The following is a 20,698-nucleotide window of genomic DNA, read 5'->3' as shown; positions in this document are numbered from 1 at the left end:
TCCGCGGTGATATTTAACATCAGTTTTACTAAACATAACCTTTAAGAGTACGGTTAACGTGCATTAAGCAGTTGTACGTTTAACATAAAATTTAAGGGTGAACTATTGATATGAAAGATACAAAATTTTTTATACACGTTAAGTGAAACCTTATTTAACACTTTGCTTTAGCATTTACTACTCTTTACTTATTCTTTTTTTTTTTTCGTATAACAAAAAAATAGAAAGAAATTTAAGATTTGTGAATTTAATGGATTTTTTCAGATAAATAAAGTCGGTAAGTTTTCTCCTGATCTCTCAAAGAGAGATCAACACCCTGCATTGATTGGTCTAAATCGAGTAGTTTTAACTTAGATAATTTTGTGTAACTCGTTATCTACTTTTTCTCTTGTTTTTTTTAAAGCTGAATTTCGCTTGAAACTTCGTATCGCGATTCAACAACGAGAGGTCTAGCATACGTTGTCTTAACTGGGTCCGCACTAGAGAGCTCCCTCGAAGTAGAAATGTCTATTTCAAATACCCAATGGGGGGAAACCTCCTACTAATCTGTCCGAAGGCACAACCATTAGTAAGGGTAAACCTTGCACTCTCAGACTTGAACCTGGGTATACCCAAGCCAAGCCCTCGTAGAAGGACTACATATATCTCAAAGTTGGCGGAATAGAGATTCGAACTTAAGACCTATAGGTAATCAGATTAATTCCAAACCATTACGCCAATTCATCATTGATTACTTTTTCTCTTATAATCTAGTGTCTTGCTAGTTACGGTATCTTTTAACAAAGTTAATGTAAAAAAAAAAAATTTAGCTAACAAAAAAGTCAACTTTATTTTATATTTTAAGACAGTTTGACTTATTCTAGAATTGAATGATGGGTTTAAGATGTAGGAGGGGATGAGAAAGTCTTCTTGGTGGCCTCCTGGAGGTATTGTAAAAAGGATCTGGTCATGAAACTTTCTATATATACAATTGAGTGGATTCCAAAACAGATTAATGTGTTCTTCTGATGGAGGCATAGATGAATAAGGCTATGGACGCATGATAACTTGCCAATTGATAACTTCCCCGCTTTGCAATGAATTGAATGCTCGAAGTCAATTGATGATCAGTTGTTGACTGCTTGTCCGATCCCTTTGCTATTAAAATTTGGCAAATGGTGGATGCGTGGTGTAAAATTCCTCTTATCTTTGCTTTTTCTATTCGTGCTTTATTGATATTAGTAACATCAGGCCGGGTTGATTTCGTTAGCTATAGCTATGCTATGGTCAATAGTTTCCTGTTGGAAAATTAATTTGGAAAGCTAAGATCGGGTTGTATTCTAGGAAACTCTATTTTGATCCATATATAATGGGTAATGATATTTGTACCATGTTTTTTGATTTATTCACCATCACTGTAGTGATCAATTGTACAGTATGCTTAAACTATTGTATTTTGTGGTAAAAACATCACAATTTTTGGTACTAATATTATTTCTCATATATAATTATCATCATTAAATGAGCAACTATTAATGAATTTGATGGACTCTGTGTTATTATCTATACTAATATATAAAAATTATTCACCCCATGTTGAAATGTGCTAATTGAAAATGACCTTTTGCCCCTTAATAAATTAATTTCTAGAGTAAATCCTAATTTTATTAATTTAACTCTAAACTCTTATATTCCAAAATATTTCCATCGTCACTTTTACGTGAATTATATTTACATTGACCTAAATCATTCAACCATGTCATCACATTCAGTCGTCGATACCACTATTAGACCGTCATCACTGCTAAATTGTACGGATACCATGCTACTCAAAGTGAAATATTATAGAATATGTTCATTAGGCACATATTAAGTGTACCTAATGTTTGTTGTATTTAAAAGCATTTATTTTTGAAAAACCTAGCTAGCATGTCAACAAACCAAAATAAATGCAAAAAATTGTTCCTTCTTTTCCGAAAGAAATATAAATTAACTAAATGGAAATGATGATTAAACAAATCGGTTTTAGTGATGATGATTGAGGGATATATAAAGGATCAAGGGCATGGGGTTCTAAATAAAATAACAATGAAATTGGAAAAGCTAGTGCAAGTGAGAGAGTTAATGGTAGGGTATGTATCCTTTTTCCCACTTTAAGTAAAATAAAATAAATGTAAAATATTCCTGAAAGAGAAATTTAAATGGAGGGATGATTAAGAAGGCGGTTGCCTTTGTGCTTTTAATCCAATGGTCAGCTCCATGTAGTCCACAGCCTCCCATTTCATAAGATCATACACAAAAAATCACTATCCTAAGTCAAAAGGATTCTGAAAATACTTATATTTAATGACATGACTGTATTGTATTGGTTGACTTATTTTAATGATCGAATTTTAAAATATTACTACTACTTTTGTATTAATATACTATTATATTTTGAACGAAAAACTACTACTCGTATATTCTTAATATTTACCGTCAAAGTTTTATAAATATTCTAAATTTTGAGCTTTTGTTTAATCTAGAATATTTTTATAGATTGTATTCTAGCTACTACCTTGTTTGAGGTTTTCTTTTTACTAATATAACTATTCTTATAGTTTCAAAAAAATAAATTCAAATATAGATCTCTTGATCGCTTAAAGTAACAGGTTGCTTCCAAAATGAAGTGAGAGTAATATCATTTTGTGCTTCCAAATAACCAAGATACAAGTCTTTATAGTGGCATCAGAGCTTCTTAGATAAACTTGTGAGGAAGAGTGAAAACCATTTGATCAGTTGAAATTGAATAACTTTCTTACCCAAAAACTTTTAAAAAATTTACCCCTTTACCCAAAAATTAACTTAAACTAATCCTTATGCAATTATACTCTAAACGAACAACAGGGTACACTCTACACTCTTATGCAAGGCCAGTCTTAATTAAGGATCATATCAAGTGCTCCAACGATCCCTAGCAAATTCAAACCTGTATATAAAGTATTTTATAATATCGATTAACGTTATTAATAATTTGTACCCAAATGCCCTTTAAAAAATGAGCCCAAAAACGGGCCCAGAAGAAGATTTAAGTTTGCCTTCTATATGGCCGCTCTCTTTTTGTATGTTTTTCATGGTATATAAAAGAGTACATGATGGGATGTTACACAGCTTGTTATTTCAAGAGCAGCAAATTATAAGTGCTAGATTTCAAATATCATGAAACAATTAATATCGATTTTTAAAGAAAAGTCAATTAGATATTTCTAAACGTAACCCATACAAAGATGATTTCACATACATACATAATGATATATAATAATTGCATCATATAGTGGGCTAAGCTATAGCAATATATTTTGAGTTGCTTATTAAGCAAAACTTTCCTTAGAAGCATGAAATTATATGGCACTAATATAGAGTATTCATGTCAAGGGCCCAATATATATTTAAACTTGATAAATATATAATAAAAATAAATAGATAGTAGTCGATCGAAACGCAATGCTTAACTATAATGTCTATACTCTATATTTATAATCAATGGAAAATTTGATGAATTAGCATTATCTTATGAGAATGTTCAAAAAAGTATTATCTTGTGGGATTAGTTCAAAATATATGTTGTTATGTCGTTTCTTTTCAAATAACTCTTATATATGATATGTACTTTCAGCCATTTTCATTATATTTTAGCCAAAAGAGATACATTCTTATGCCGTAAATTACACCATAGTATTTGACGTTTCTTCGTCTTCAATTCGATGCATCTCACGAAGCCTGAGGACCTCTTAATTATATAATAATATTGTGCCATATCATAAATTGTTACAAACTTCAACTCGTTCGAATGAGAATCTCAATTACCTCAGTTGTCAGTTTCTTATTCATTAATTCAGGGCATTCGGCTGGTGCTCCTTTCTCAATTAAACCATAACAACTCTGAACGTTAAGGAAGATAAGGGTTACGATAGATCGATCTACGACCATAAGCGACAGGCCAATTGTGTAATTTTAGGCCGGGTGCAGAAATTAAATAGGATACCATAATTAGTTATGTGGTAGTTATACTATTTTTTTTTTTACGAGTTCTTTGCAATCAAACGCAGAAGAATTAGATCCGATCGATTTGATTTGCAAAGATGCTATGTTAGGTGGTAGTTATTCTTTTATACAATGCACAAAAATGACCCATGATATTCTTTCATATACGGCTTATGTACCACAATGACCAATGTTCAATTCCTATGTTGTATTTCTTTGTTAATTTATCTTATTCTCGATGCACTCAGGTGATAAAGGGGGCAAGTTGCAAGATTTATACAAATCAACATATTTTCTTAAAAACGTCGGATGATATTCTTGAATTACATGAATCAGTTGTATTTACAATGATAGTTTAATAACATGGCACATGTCATAAGAAAATGGAGATTAATGGTTCCAGTTTCAGCTCATGTCCATTTAATTGTAAAATGTTACGTGATTTACATTTACTCATAATGACGGTAAATCGATCGATAAAATACCTATTTTTATCCAGATTTTTTTATATAAATATGAAATCAATGATAGTGCGGCTAAATAAGGTGCAGTGATATTCTTTTTATTTTTTTAACGGAAAATTTAGATCACTGACGGACCACTGGAGTATCATCTTGTCATTAAGGTATCATCCGATCATATACAACACACCAATTTAGAAGGAAACCTAATAAATATGAGAACCCCTATATGGGTTTTGAACCTATGATCTTATAGTCACAAGACCTTATCACACCACTAAAATGCCATTAAGTTATTAAGCCATGGACATAGTCGGTAACACCAAACAATATAAATACGAACACTGATCAATAATGAATTAATGATCTTGATTATGGCTCAAATGAGTTAAAGAAATGATAAATAAACCAATAATTAAGCCTAAAAATATGTATAGTTTATTAAATGAATTATGAATTTAATCATGTCATATATTTTCATGGGAAATGCTAAATACAGCCCTTAGGGCTGTATTTAACGTGTATAAAAAAACTTGTATCTTCCATATTAAAAGCTCGCCCCCTGATTTTCATGGTAAATGTATAAACAATTTATGCACCTTAAACACAGCCCTAATAATAACTAGACTTTTTATTATGAAAAAAGTGAGTATGTGGCTGTTATGCATCTAACTTGGGTGAAAAACCTCTCACATATTAATATTTTGAATAAATGTTTGACCCCCATGATTTTTATGCTTTAAAAAAATGTATGTGAGGAATTTTTCACTCAACTTAGGTTTCTAACAACCTCATATTCTCTTCCCCTTTTATTATATACCAATTTATCATTTCTGAATAAGATAACAGTCCCATATCGGTTGTCACAATCAGCGTTGGTGATCCGTGATTTCATATGCAAAGTAGACGTACCTATTGAAATAAATAACTACAAATATCACCGTTTTTATTAAAATAATTTTGGAAAAAAATGTCCATGATATTTTTTAAGAGAAAATAACATGAGTACCCAATTTTTTATAAAAATATATTAATTTAGCCAACTTTTTTTAGATTTTCATAAAATACCCAATAAAATCGCAATAAAAAGTGAAAATCGCAATGAGATTTAGAAAATCGCAATGAGATTTTGCAAAATCGCATAGAGATTTTCAAAATCTTTACGATATTTTGACTTTTTTTTGAAATTTTGACTTCCGCATTACGTTTTTTAACTTTTTATTTTTTATTTTGAGATTTCAAAATTTTTTTTAGATTCAAAACACAAAATGCAAAAATCAAAATCTCAATAAATAATCAAAATAAAAAAAAAAGGTCAAAATTAGAAACAAGTCAAAATCTCTATGAGATTTTAAAAATCTCTATGCGATTTTCAAATTTTTTATGAGATTTTACAAAATCTCTATGAAATCATTTTCAAAATCTTTATGCGATTTTACAAAATCTCTATTCGATTTTGCAAAATCTTTATAAGATTTTGCTAAATCTCATTGCGATTTTCTAAATCCCATAACGATTTTCAAAATCTCATTCCGATTTTCACTTTTTATTGCGATTTTATTGGGCATTTTGTGAAAATCAAAAAAATTGGCTAAATTGGTATATTTTTTCTAAAAATTGGTACTCATGTTATTTTCTCTTTTTTAAACTAACCACAAACATATAGTCTGTATAAATTACTCTTTTAAGCTTAGAATAATGTGAAAAACAGAATCTAACAAAATTGATTATTTCAAACGATAAACGATAAGTCGATAACACACGCTCACTCCGCACTTCCATTGTTTTAATGATTGAATATTTACTTCCACTCAATCCTTCCATTCCATGATTATGATGGTTGATTGAAAATTTTCGCAATTAAAATAAGAAGTTTTCCACATTACTTTTCTTCTCCTTTTCGTATAAATTTATTCATGGAAGTATAATACATGTGGCTAATAGTTAAATAATCATGTCAATACAAACTTTCTAGTTTCTAATGTACATCCGCATTAGCAATAAAGTCATGTATCGACTACTATATCTAATCTAGTAATATAACTAGATTTTAGGTTCGTGTCTAATACACGAGACTTACAACGTTATCAATATTGGATGTTAATTAGTTGTAGTTTAACATTTAGTATATTATTTTGAGTAATAAAAAACTAATCAATATATCAACACTTTGAGCTTTCTATTAAAATATTTTTTGAAAATATGTTTATCAAATTTGTTTAATTTTAAGATCTTAATATATTTATATTAGAGTTTATTTATTTTTAGTTAATTAATTTTATTTTTAGATGATAGACATACTATTGAATATATATTAGTTATTATTTTATTGGATAAGTATTAGTTATAGTTCTATTGGATATATTTTAATTATTATTTTATATTATATTAAATTTTTTGGGTAGAAAGTGTAAATTTGTGATGTAAAATAAAAAAATGTAAATTAAAATTCAACCAATGATAATCTAATATATATCAACCAATGATGACTAGTCCAACTAGTCAGAGACATTCCAGGTTTTACCCGAGGTTTTAAGTTCGATCCTTAGGGATGACAAGTCTTGGAGTTTTTTCCTCCGAATACTTGTAACGGCACATGTCAACATCTCATTGTCTAGGGTACGTGCAAGGCTTCACCCTTATACGATTAGGTTTCCCTGATGTCACATACCGATTAAACGTTCGAAAAAAAATCTAATATATATCACGTTTGTAAGACTTTTGTCTACTATTTAACCTTAGGTTTCAGCCCAAAATATATTATCAAAATAAAGTTTATAACAAAGATTTGCTAAAATTTGTTCAGAGTTGTAGATTTCTTTTAATGATGAGAAAATATCCTAACTGCACTCCTGACCATCAAATTCAGGATTTGTTTAATTAAGCATAAAGGAAGGAAGGAATGAATCAATGATTCCTCTAACGAGTGTTTGGTTAAGTTTTAAGGAAAGAAAGAGTGTAGGATTTCTCTTACAAGTGTTTGCTCAATAAGTTTAATATTTAAATATAAATGAAAGAGTTGCCAATGTGGGGTTAACCTACTGGGCTCCTGGGATAGAAAACAATGTTCAATTCTTGGTATTGAAGATGGTTTAATATTATTGGATGTAATGTAGTTGTATATGATTTTTGCCGTTCAAAAAAAAAATAAATATCGGGGGGTTGATATAATATCGGGGAGTTGTTAGGGGTCACAAATCCAAACCCACATGCTCTTATTATCATGGTGTTTGTACTATGGAAAACTAGTATTTCCATCATGCCAATAGTGGGTCAATACTGATTCGAAATCCTGCTAGTGGTTGTACTATGAATGTCATTTTATAGTTAACAAGTACTCAAAAAAGAATTAACATTCAATTATGCTTCAATGTTGTAGTTTCAATTCAAGCAGTAAAATGGAAATGACACATGTTATGGACATAGTAACAAGAAGTACACTTAATTATTTGAAACATCAATAGCATTTTGCCATCACATATATATAGATATTATACAAAGAGAATGAGTAAAAGGCAATGTGTATTAATATAGTAAAACTTCAGGTAAAGTAGTTAAATTACGAGCTTCCCTTGAGTTTCTTAGTGACGGTAGCAATGTGCTTACCTTGATGGAAAGCTTGCTTCAACTCGAGCTCAGATGGTTGTCTTGACCCGTCCCCTGCATAAGTTCCTGCACCATATGGACTTCCACCTTTTGCCTTCTCTATTTCAAACATGTTGGGTCCAAAAGTATATCCAATTGGCACGAAGATCATACCATGGTGAGCAAGCTGAGTAATTGCAGTCAATCTGTGATCAATGTATGTTTTAGAAGAAATTCGCAACATACATATGTATACAATTATTATATAAAGATTGATGGGTACTAACGGGGTAGTTTCTTCGCCACTACATTGAGCCCCAGTGCTATTAAAGATACCGGCAGGCTTACCAGCAAGTTTTTGTGCTCTCCAAAGACTGCCAGTGGCATCAAAAAATGCCTTAAACTGAGATGACATCATACCGAATCTTGTTGGGAATCCAAAAACAAATCCATCGGCTTCAGCAAGTTCTGTTGGTGTGATTATTGGTGCATCACTCTTGGGAGGTGCACCCCATTTCCAAAGCACCTCATCATCGAATGTTTCAGGTACCTAAAACCAAAGCACGACATGAAAATTTTTCCAGTATCTGATTACAAAATATGAGTGTATTTTGAAATTTTGACCCATTAACTGAAGATCAAATCAAAACATTTATTTATCTAATAGTATGAAATAAGTCAAATGGGCTGGACATGTCAATCAGGTAAAAAGTCAACCAACAATTTTTTACCCTGATGCAGCCTCCTTTACCACTTTATATAAGAATGTAGCTAATAATGTAGCATTTCTAATTAAATTTACGACAAAAAAGAAGAAGGTGGACATAGAAAAGCTGTTGCAGGACGATCCGAGAGGTACTAAAAAGTAATGGTTTCAACCCGTGATGTTTAGACTTATTATCCAGCCTGCCCGACCAGTCAAGTTTTTCCATCTCTAAATGAATATGAAATGCTTCATTTGCAGATAACTAGTTACTCTCAAACAAAAGAGACATGCCTATAGTAGCCTCAGAATCTGATTCACGGAATTTAGGAATCATATCCAGCACAATTCTACTAAAAAGTACCTTTAGATAAGATACATATTGGCTTTGTAAGTTCAGATAAAGTGTTACATCTAATAAAAAATGTTCCAACAATCCAGCCTAGATTTCTAATTAACACTATGTTACATAAAAAGAATGTATGCACACAAATACACGATTATAAGAAAATCTACCTGCCATAACTTGGCTTCAACTCCTTCAACGGATGCAGCCCCTTTCTTTATCTCGTTAGCTAGCTTCTCTACATGTCCATACATGGAATAATACCTTCAACAAAAAGGACAAATTAATGTTCAGTAAGTCGATTATTGTTTTCAAAAAAATGTAGCTTGCCATTAGTAGTATTCTGACTTATTTCATACAAGCCATTGAAATTAAGTTACACTATATAAGGAAGGAAGTTCAAATTAATCAATCAGTAATTTGATGATTACAAACGCAAATTATCATATTATACAATAGAGTAAAAATAAGTGCGTCATATAGCCAAATAAATAGTTTCAATATCGATATGAAAGATACATATACTCTGTATATATATAATGAACATACACAATATAGACTTTAGTAGCCATTTGATGAAATGAATTCACGACAGGCTTGTTAACTTCTTCAATGATTAGCGAATCACAAACTTATCGATACTATGATGGGTTGAAGAGGTATATGCGCCTTGGAGAAGAAAATGATCATCTCATGAAAAATTAAAAAAATGTCAACGGGACAAAACCAAACCTAGTCGATGGAAAAGGACCCCATATTATTTAGATTAATGCCTTCTGACTTTCACTATGAGTTAATTTGCCTCCAGAATGGCAGTATTCAAGTATGGTAGAATACTAAAGTAACGTTAAGAAAGCTCGTAAGTATATAATAACTCAATAAGCTGGAATTAAGATTTTATGTAAAACCAAATTAAGTATACATTATGCTATTTGTTTTAAAGTAACTATTTCAATTGAATTCCAACTAATATAATTTTGGTTCAATCAAACTCGTATAACTTAATTAAGGCCAAGTCAGTTTTACTTTCTATGATCACATCTTGTGCTTCAAGAGTGTGATTTTAAGAAGGTGAAGAGTCAATTACTCGTATTAAAGATTTAAAGATGTTACTCTAATTTAAAATAGAATAGAATATAAAATAAAAGATTCTATAATGTGTTACTAGCTAAACAACCCGTATATTATGCGGGCACCTAAATAGAATTTGTTTTTTAAAGATACAACACAATGAACGTATTTAACTTCTTATTATGTTGAACTTTTATTGTATATTTTTAATAAATGATGTTAAAACTATAATTTGTTTAAAAATCATAACATATACATCACATTAGCTATACTAAATATCTAATGATAATTCAAATCTCATACCTTTAACTCAAAATTGATATTATAATAATTAATTTTGATTTGTAAATTTGTTTCTCATTTCAATATAAACCTTCCATAGTTATCTACTAAAAATATTATAAAGTCATAATATCTTTAAATAAGTTTCCATTTTTCTTATTATGCCCATTATTAAATTTTATTAAATAATGTCATGAAAATGTTAAAATTATATATTAAGAAGTCTTTTTTAAAATAAAATGACATCATCTTAATTTTGTTTTATTAATATAAAAAATTGAGTTTATAATAGAGTTGGGCCCGGCCCATTAGTTTGGATCAGATAAATAAAGCCCCAAAAGGCATTCTCTTCATTCTATTAATGAATGAAAGTTACCAATTATAAATAGATTGGAATTTTTTTTTTAAAGATAGAGCTGATAAATGGTTAACATCTCTAATTTTGATGCATTTATGCCGGATTTGAATCTTAGCAATGCCCTAAATTATTATGTTTGTAACATAACAAATATTTTTTTATTAATGCAAGTTTTTAACTATATAACATATTTGAAGTATCACTCTGTATTTGATATGGTTTTATAAGTCATATAGTTAAATGTTTACAAGAGTTGCTCATCAGTATTTAAGATCAACTATCTACTAATAAACTAAAACAAGATTGAGATGTTTTTTAAACAGCACGTGACGTAATCTTTTATCGACATGTATCATTTTAATTTATTTATTTTAATTAGTTTTTTTTTAATTCTATATAGATTTAATTTCTTTATTAAACTTATAATTAAACTATAACTCTTAACTTATTAATATAAAAGACATTATAATCTTATTTGATTGATCATTTTCTCATTGATAAATTGTCTCTTTTTCTTTTTTAATTCTTCAACTCCTATTACTTGTATTACTTATAATAAATTATTAATATGAAAAGTTCAAAAATTTGAGTTTATGATCCGAAATCACATGGTTATTTATCGTCATTTACTATGCTTACAAGTTTTGATTTTGATGTGATTCTAAAAATTTAAGGTAAATCCAAAACTCTAACTAAAGATATATTATATTTATCATTACTGTTTATTATAATTTAGTTTCAATTATCGATTTATTTTAACCATAATTTATTGTTACTCTTGTATATGAGGTGTTAAACTTGCTGTTGTTGAATCACGACACAAAGTTTCAAGCAAAGTTCACCTTTAAAAAACATTAGTATATATGTTAAATGAGGAAATGTTAGGTAAAACATGCAGTACCTATCTTAGGTAAAGCAGTGGGAGATTATGTAAAATTCAGGAGGGGTTATGTAAAATTCCGGGGGCTATGTATGTTTATCAAATTTAAAGGTTTAATTTGTAACTTTTTTTAAAATGACAGTATCTAAGCTTAGATAAAGTCTGCAGTTCAATAAAAATGATTGACACTTGAAAGTACAGATCATTTTCTCATATTAAATAACTAAAAGTCTAAATCCAAGCTTATGTCACAACTCACTACGTCGGTCAAGTCCAAAACGAAAGCATATTCCCATACAAATTTCTAAGGTACGATGCTTGTTCCCATTGTACCCCCAAGTAAATACTCGTGTACACAATGTTCCAAAGAGTATTTCTCAAAGAAAAAATATTTATAAATTTTTTTGAATCAAGATAACTTTTTATAATATTACTTTTATCTGTTTCAAAATATATACTTTTTTTTAAAGGTGAATTTCGCTTGAAACTTCGTGTCGCGATTCGACAGCGAGAGGTGTAACATCGTTGTCTTAACCGGGTCCGCGTTAAAGAGTTCCCTCGAAGTAGAAATGCCTATTTCAAATACCCAATGGGGGAAAACTCCCTACCAATCCGCCCGAAGGCATGACGTTTAATAGGGGTAAAATCTGCCCCTCATACTTGAACTTGTGTATACTCATGTCAAACCCTCATAGAAGGACTATTTATATCTCAAAGTTGGTGAAATGAAGATTCGAACCTCTCACATGTTTCATAATTATGTCGAAGAAATGGATTCAAACCTGACACATGTTTCAAAATATATACTTAGCTTTAGTTTTAACCAAATAAATAATTATGACTAATGACTAATTTAATTGGTTAGGATAAGATATTTGGTCCAAAAAATATAAACTAGGAAAATATTTAGGGTGTCAGCATAAACTAATTCGACACATCAAAATTTATTTTTTGATATAAAGAAATTTAATGGGTAATTTTTATAAGAATTCAATGAATCAGTTCGCTTGATGTCTGTTATCCAAAAAATAACAGTTTTATTTTTTCTTGAACATGAAATAATGTTGCATCAGACCTAACTTTTTCTCTCAATAGGTATTCTTATTTCTTAGTATTTTGGTAACCAATAATAGAGGAGAACTTTAGTTAAAAAACCATCAACTAGCCACATTATCTGGATTTATTTTTATGTACCCAAATGTAATAAAAAGACATTCACATTAAGTTAACAATCAGGATGTTTATTAATTTCCAGAACACCAATTACAATGATGACAAGTCTAACACGCTACTTTATAAAATTTATTAAAGAAGATATTAGTGTGAAGTAATTGCCAATCAAATCCATTTCTTCGACATACCGCGGTGCAAACACAAACTCTATCCCAACTTAGGTGGATTGAATTACCATTGTATTTGGTTTGAACAACTTTCAACATGTACGAATAACATTGACCAAATTATTCAACAATTAATATTCAACTACATATTAAAGTTAAAATCAATCCAAAAAGATCAAAAATCAAATCAGAAGTTAAAACCAAAAAAAAAAGAAAAGGCCGATTACATGACTATAATTGTTTAAGTGAATTTATTCTTCAAGTCTTGTTCAAGAGCTTCTTGTAACAAAAACTCGGATTGATTCATAAGATCAGGGCTTAATCTAAACATAAGAACACAAAACTCCATTTGATTAAGTGCACCATCACCATCATAATCTCCTTCTCTCAACATACTCAACAAATCCTCATCACTAAAATCTTCAAGTCCCAAAACCGACGTCGAGTTTCTTTTTAAACTATCGAATGTGATCACCCCTTTTTCGACATCCATCAATAATCGAAACCCTTTACATAATTCTCCTATCAAACCATCCCCACCTAGCTTTTCCTCAATTAAAGGCAAATGATCTTGAAACACTACTTGGTTCTTTGATGCAGCCATTATATTGTAATGAATTAATTTAATTTATTTATGTATTTCGTAACGAGACACTAAAAGAAACCAAGAATGTTTTGAATTTATATAAATAATGAATATATATAGTGAAAGGATGTATGTATGGAGTGTGTATATATATATGAAAGGAAGGATGACCAATTCCAAGGAAAGGTATTTACAAGGAAAGGGGGGGATATTTGGATTTTGGAATTGACAATTTGGTAAAAGGTGGAGTTGGAATTGAATGGCATTGAGGTAAAGTCGTTATTTTTTTTTTGTTACATGTGGGGGAGGGAAGATGCTTCTTCTTTGGGGGAAATTCCAATGAAAATGTTTGATATATTGACCAAGTTGCCCTTGGAGTCGACATAATTTTATTCACAATGGCGGACCCAATATCAAATTTGAACTCTGCAATAATATAACCTAATCTATTGATATCATTAGAATTTTTACTATTATTTATTATTATTTTTTAATGGGAGAGATATCATTAAAGTTAGGTGACCTGAAATCATCTCTCTATACAATATCTTTTAATCATACGTAATTCAATTATATAATGAATATATTAATTGTGTATGAAAAAAAATTGTTATGTAAAGATACCTCCTTTACTAAACATACATAATTTACCGTGGTTATTTCTTTAGAATTATATAATTATATTCTTTGAAAGAATTTATTAGAAAAAAGATCAACTTGTTTTGGTACACATATGACCCCAAGGAGCCGCCACCGTTTATGACAGACAAAAAAAATATTTATCTATTTATTTTGCTCTTGTTTTTCTTATGGGAAAATATTAAAAATCTGTTTATTGACCATATCTATGGAAACACCATTATTGATACTCAAGATATACTATCATAATAACTACTTATATTGTTATTTGGATAGCAGATAGAATCACGACAATAATGATTTATTAGTGTTTGGAATTACTTTGCGTCATCAAAATTGTGTATTGAAAAAATTGTTACGGAGTACTAATTTTTCAACAATACATCATTAAAACTTATTTATTCACTCGTTAAAAAGTTAAAGATAAGATAAATTATTAAATATATATGTAAACAGAAAAATAAAGACTCAAGGAGATATTCAAATGATAAAATAACTTGGTACTGTGACTTTTGCACGATTGTTACTTATGATATTTTTGTCTTCTCAATTTATTTAGATGAAAATGGTATCAATCCTTCCCCCCATATCCCTTAACTATCTAAGCGAATTGACCAGACTCAAATTACACTGGTATATAGTGTATGAAGATATTGCTGTAGAAAACACTGGTAAACAGCAAATTACATATTATCGTGTCTATTAATATAGTAAGCAAAAACCCGCACCAATGTGTGCGCTTTCTTCCTCACTTTGTATTATATGCAAAAGTATAATAAACACGTTACACAACCAAAAGTAGCCATAAACTATGATAATCAGGTTACTTGCTGTCCTACTGTAAATATGACTTTATTTATATGATACCAACCTACACAAGAATGGCAGGAAATTTGGTGGGTTTTTTCAAAGAAATTGTTACATTCTTTCTTTATTATCCTCGCCAATTATTAAATACCGGGTGGATCGGAAATTTGGAATTAAAACATATAGCCAATCTAACTATGAATCTAGAAAGTCTGCTAAGTCTAAACAAACAGGCAGAACTCAAACTCTTGAATTGGGGATCCTTCGATAAGACGACAAAAAGTAACACTTGATATGGCCAAGTCATTTCCACGACTCACATGCTCCAACTGTCCATGTAGTTGCCAAAGAAAATTGACCAAAGTAACCAATACCACTAGAACCATCAATGTGGGAACCATTGTTACAGAAAGTATCAGATGTGATAACAGCAATATATTAAAGTCTTGGCAGAAGAAGAAACAGTTATCTGTTAGAACTGAATTCAAACTTAGGCCATGGCAAGTGACAGTTGAGGAGGTGTGATGGAAGCCATAGTTGCAAGGGGGAACCTATATGGCTATATTGAACAATATTATGCTCATACATACCTTCAAGTGCTTATATGTAGCAGTAACATCTGTTTTCACATAACAGTGATACATGCTCAACAGTCAAGTGATATGCAAACCACTGGCAGCCAGTTGTATAAAAGCCAAGAGTGCATTATTCATCTTTCAGATACGAGATACTGGGATTAGTTAACAGTTACATTACAAGACAAATATCCTATGTCTGATCTTGAGTTATCCTAAATAGCTATAACCATATGTTTTTTCAATGATTATATTTCCTAACCTCTAATTAGCCTGCTAACCAAAACTTTTATAAGCGGTTTACATATGATCGACAAGTTTTTCCTCAACTTGTCATTACTTGTATTTATGTTTACTTCCTGTAAATTCGATCCGATCTCATTTATCTTACTACCACGCTAATTTCAAGAATATATTAGTAATATATGATAAATAGCCTTGACTAGCTGATCAACTTACAAAACCAAACATCACTGTCATGCCTTCTCACCTACGAAAAGTATTAAAATCGTGATATTCTCGCTTGATACTTATATATGTGTGTCCTCCAACTACACTTCTTTGCCAGGCCAATCACTCCACTGAATATTCAAATTATTTATAACCGTTCAGATTTCAGAAAAATTCACTTGTAGGCAGCAGTGTCAGTTGTACTATCGACTCTACCAATATTTGAAACAACTCGATTTAGACAAAACAAAATTTTGTTATTAGTGTTTACGAGTATCAATCGAAATCGTCTATATACCAGTTATAAACCAGTATATACTCATTAACAAACTGAAGGATATACAATAAAGGCAATAAAAGAAACCTATATGTATCACTAGCAAAGGTTTAACCCAAGCTAAATCCCTGACTTTCCAAAAATTCTCACCCTAAAAGACTATAATATTAACCATCATCAAAATTCCCTTCACAGCCTTTCACGTTTAACTCAAGCATTGTTGTCTTTTATCAGCTCTTTTATCCATTAAGTTTCTGCACTACATCAGTTTCATTTCTCAAGTCTAACTCTTGTGTTTATCATATTCTCAGATAGTATAAGCCATAAGGTATACATATAATTACATACACATCTGCATTAGTAAATTCTTATGTCACCAATTTAGTAATGTAAAATCATTCTTATTATAAGCTATGCATAAAGACTAACCTTCAATTAAAAAGAGGGCTTAAAAAACAAGTGAAGCCAAATAAGTGTCATTTGGGTAAAGTCAACTCTACCCGGAATAGGTTGTATATGAGAAGTTAATTTATAGCTTACATTTAAAAACTGCCATTTAAAGATTATAAAGAAAATATATACAAACCGCACTAGTAAAGTTTTGTTAAACATAAATAACTATAGGATAGCCATTAAAGCCATATTCAAATTCAAACTTTGAAACATTAAAAGGGTTTAAGTAGTAGCAACTTTCGAAACGTTATCCCAGTTAGTACTTTGTAGTACATAAAGTTTTTTGTTCAAGGAAAATAACCAGTGACTAATACCTTACTTGTTGATCAAATTCTATTTCTTGCCTTCTCTAAAAGACTATTATGATCATAATAGCAGAATACTTACTAATCAAAATTATAGGTAAGCAAATAACTAAACATCACAATATGAGTTTTATTGTAAAATTTTCTACATAGTGAATCATATTTCACTGAATAAGACACTTAAGCAGGTTTCACCACTTTATGTATGCGTAGGGCATCGTTATACCGTTCCAAAGAAGTTCATGACCCGTGGGCCTTATACCTCCAAGTGGCATTGTCACCAATTTTAATGAATCTGTTTAAGCAAAACATTACACACTATGAATCATTTGACCTGTCAGCAATAACATATTTTCCACTATCCCATTGATTTCTATGAAGATAGGAAACTTGTATTTGTCATTCACAAATTTATCTTTGGTTATGCTGCTAACTATCAGATTACTCCTAGTTTTGATTCATTGTGTTACAGAAAAAGGAGTAAACTTGGTGATAGAGCTTATTTATGATTTCACATTGAACCTGGTAAATGAACAAATAGAATCTAAAATAGATCATACGTGTTGTTACTAACCTCCTGTTGATTTATGTATTATGTGAAGTTTATTAATTGTTGTGTCACAAGTATGGTTCTTTTAGACACATTCAACATTTACAGTCAAAAAGATAATGAGAAACATCAGCCAACAGAAAAATGCTTCCCAAGGAGTCGTACTTCGTATTCTTGTTTATCACAAAGTCCATTCAATGAACTAGAATACTAATCATAGAATAAGTTCCAGGGATGGTAATCATTTGGGATGGATACACAGGAATACCCATGATAAATTCATTGGCATATCCCATGATAAAGACGGGGTCTTGAAGTATTAAAACTTGAAAAAGCCAGACTTACAAGGTTCACAGTTCAACCAAATGATCAATGGTATGAGATTGATACCTGTATAACTGTTCGGCACTGCATATCCAATATCAGACATCCAAGGGGTGCAACTCATGAAAAAAGACGTGCGTATTTTTCTTTTGAACGTAGGATTAGTTACCAAATGCATAACAAGATATGCCCCCCACATCTGATCTGTTTTTTGAATAATCTTAAACAACAATCATAATCTTTTTCTAGTTTAGTGTTATTAGAATCTATTAAAAATATTGACTCATTAATAAGTGAGTTGTACTAGCCCATGTTAAAATTTGAACCTCTTTCTTTCAATATATCATATACTTCGAAGATCCAAATCATCAAGCATGTGGAAAAAATGTTGGGAGACGGTAAATGGCCCTACTCGGATGAATAAGTGTCTTTCAAGTAAATAGGTTGACTCCATCTGAATAAGTTGTGAATCAGAAGTTACATTGTCGATTAATAGACCTTATCATGGCTTATATCATATACATACAATAAGAAGATATTATTTTAAATTATATAGAAGTTTAACTAGAAAAAAGAAAACCATACATAAGTCAAGAAAAACAACTCTAATCACTAAAGAATAAAACCCTTGGCTACTAAGCTCATTAAGTCACAGAAAAATGTCAATATAGCTAGTAGCATATGACTATAGTAACATATATAGTGAGCATCTTCATAACAGCAACAGTTTTCTAAAATAAACAGCCACGTCCACATAAAATTTTAACAAAATTTAGTTTGAAGAAGACAACAATAATATACTTTTAAGACTTACACGATAACTAAGCACCAGCGGACCTTGTCTGCCGCCTCAACTCTTCATCGGCATTTTTCAAAAACTGATCCCAGCCACTTCCTTCACTCGTATCCAAATAATCATATGGAACTGCAGTTTTCAAACCCGGCCTTACTCCCATTTGGCTTTCCACAATTCTAAATTCAGGGTCCTTACTCAACTCCCCAGATTCCAATTCCTCCCATGTAAACATCAAAGGTAACGTAGAGGCACTCCAAGGATTAAAATCCAAAAGTTTAACTGCCATATCTTTTCTTACATAAACATCAAACGTGTAACTTTCAGACTCGAACTTTTCACTTACTTTGTCCTCATAGAACTCTTGAATTACCATTCCCATGGCATCCTTCTTGTCGGTCAAAATAGGGTAAAACCCTGTGACTTCTCGTTGAGAGATGGCAATCAATTTGTGGTTGTGTACGAAGCAACGAAATTCCCTCTCAGGGTGAAGGTCCGGGTACCACTTTCTTAAGGCAAGAAAAAAGCGCGTGGGTCGGGTAATACTACAGTCACTGCAAGAATCATAAGCGTGACAGAGATCATGAACCAATGAGTCAGAAGATTTAAGCAAAAGCACAATTTCACTAAAGGATGTGCATTTGAGAGACCCATTTGGGCTAATCCAAGCAGAATCTTTAGGGGAGCTCCAGTTAAGCTTGGGGAAGATAGCACCACCAAGGCTTTCGATAGATTCACTGATTTGGATTTCAAGTTCTGGGAAAGATGGTGGTTGTGGAGTCGGTTCTGATTCATTATCAGATTGCTGTTCAGAGATACTGTAGTCTTCTTCTTCTTCAGGTTTATGGATTCGGTTGGGTAATGCATCGTCATTGGAGATAGAAAGTGGAAGAAGGAACGGGCCAGAATCATCTAGAAGATATTTAATAAAAGATTCAGGAAGCTCGTGAAACAAGGTTTGCACAGACGAAGACTTGAACTTTGGATACCATTCTTGAATTTGACATCTATTTACTTCTTCTTCTTTCATTTTCAATACCAAAGAAACTAGAAAACGTCTTTCTTGTTTCTACAAACCGATCTATAATCTGTCAGAGCCTAAATACTTAGTCGTATAGTTGGTTGATCAATTCTGCAGAAAAAAAAGGGTAATAGATTAAGTTTTTAACATTTTTTTACCCGGAAAAATCTAAATATAACATAAGTTTAGTCAAAATCTTGTGCCTTTTATCTAAATTAAGTGCAAAACAACTCAAAAAACGCCATGAAAACATGTTTGATCGAATTATACGTTCCTTTAAAGACATACACGATATGAATAACACTATCCAACACACAGCTAAAGCCATTCAGTCAACAATATTACAACAACTACATGTCAACCGTATCGAACGGAATTCTACTAGTTCATATTCACAATCTAGGCCCATGGAGCAGGACTAACTAGCAAAAGGGGTCTGCAGGAATGTTAATAATTACTAAATAAATAATAAAACTTATTATTCATATACATATATATATATATACACACACACATACACATATATCTATAATTAATAATGTTTGAATCCTAAAGGGAAATTAAACAAAAACCAAATCCTTACAGGAAAAAAAATCAAATATAAAATACTTTATTACACACAACCATACATACAATGAAGACAAAAAGAAAATAAAACATCTATATAATTGGTTTGGGTTTGAGAAATCGGCAAAAAGACCTAACCTTAATTTGAGGATCAATTCTGAATTTCTGATGAAGATGACACAAGGAGAGAACCAAAATGGAAAATGGGTTTAGATTTTTATGTTTAGCCCATTTAGATATGACTCGAAGCCCAAACAATATAGCAATGGGTTTGGTTTTATTATTTGTTTAGCCCAGCTAGATATGAATCATAGCCCAAATCC

The 20,698-nt window shown here is 30.8% G+C and overlaps 3 protein-coding genes across 5 annotated transcripts; all 3 read right to left on the bottom strand.

Annotated features, from left to right (window-relative positions):
- Positions 1-7,968: 7,968 nt before the first annotated feature.
- On the bottom strand, positions 7,969-9,836 carry LOC122600807 (NAD(P)H dehydrogenase (quinone) FQR1-like). 2 transcript variants are annotated; one of them, XM_043773572.1, is made up of 4 exons: positions 9,647-9,836; positions 9,268-9,361; positions 8,336-8,598; positions 7,969-8,254 (listed from the first exon to the last, which is right to left on the bottom strand). In XM_043773572.1, exons 1-4 carry the CDS (start codon positions 9,667-9,669, stop codon positions 8,023-8,025), a joined length of 612 nt encoding a protein of 203 aa, XP_043629507.1. In that variant the 5' UTR covers positions 9,670-9,836; the 3' UTR covers positions 7,969-8,022. The 2 variants fall into 2 exon arrangements, with proteins under 2 accessions (XP_043629507.1, XP_043629508.1); XM_043773573.1 differs by lacking the exons at positions 9,268-9,361; positions 9,647-9,836 and adding an exon at positions 8,873-8,993.
- A 3,292-nt stretch (positions 9,837-13,128) lies between these two features.
- LOC122600796 (calcium-binding protein KRP1-like) lies at positions 13,129-13,746 on the bottom strand. Its single transcript, XM_043773559.1, has one exon. The coding sequence runs from the start codon at positions 13,630-13,632 to the stop codon at positions 13,270-13,272; it is 363 nt and encodes a 120-aa protein (XP_043629494.1). The 5' UTR covers positions 13,633-13,746; the 3' UTR covers positions 13,129-13,269.
- A 3,522-nt stretch (positions 13,747-17,268) lies between these two features.
- LOC122600809 (cell division cycle protein 123 homolog) lies at positions 17,269-20,588 on the bottom strand. 2 transcript variants are annotated; one of them, XM_043773577.1, is made up of 3 exons: positions 20,514-20,588; positions 18,809-19,919; positions 17,269-17,415 (listed from the first exon to the last, which is right to left on the bottom strand). In XM_043773577.1, the coding sequence occupies exon 2, from the start codon at positions 19,815-19,817 to the stop codon at positions 18,816-18,818; it is 1,002 nt and encodes a 333-aa protein (XP_043629512.1). In that variant the 5' UTR covers positions 19,818-19,919; positions 20,514-20,588; the 3' UTR covers positions 17,269-17,415; positions 18,809-18,815. The 2 variants fall into 2 exon arrangements, with proteins under 2 accessions (XP_043629512.1, XP_043629511.1); XM_043773576.1 differs by lacking the exon at positions 17,269-17,415 and having other exon boundaries at positions 18,631-19,919; positions 20,514-20,584.
- Between the last annotated feature and the right edge of the window lie 110 nt (positions 20,589-20,698).

This window comes from Erigeron canadensis, chromosome 5, assembly GCF_010389155.1.
Source record: "Erigeron canadensis isolate Cc75 chromosome 5, C_canadensis_v1, whole genome shotgun sequence".
Lineage (NCBI taxonomy): Eukaryota > Viridiplantae > Streptophyta > Magnoliopsida > Asterales > Asteraceae > Erigeron > Erigeron canadensis.
Note: the sequence above shows the minus strand (reverse complement) of the source record. Positions and strands in the feature narration are given on the sequence as shown.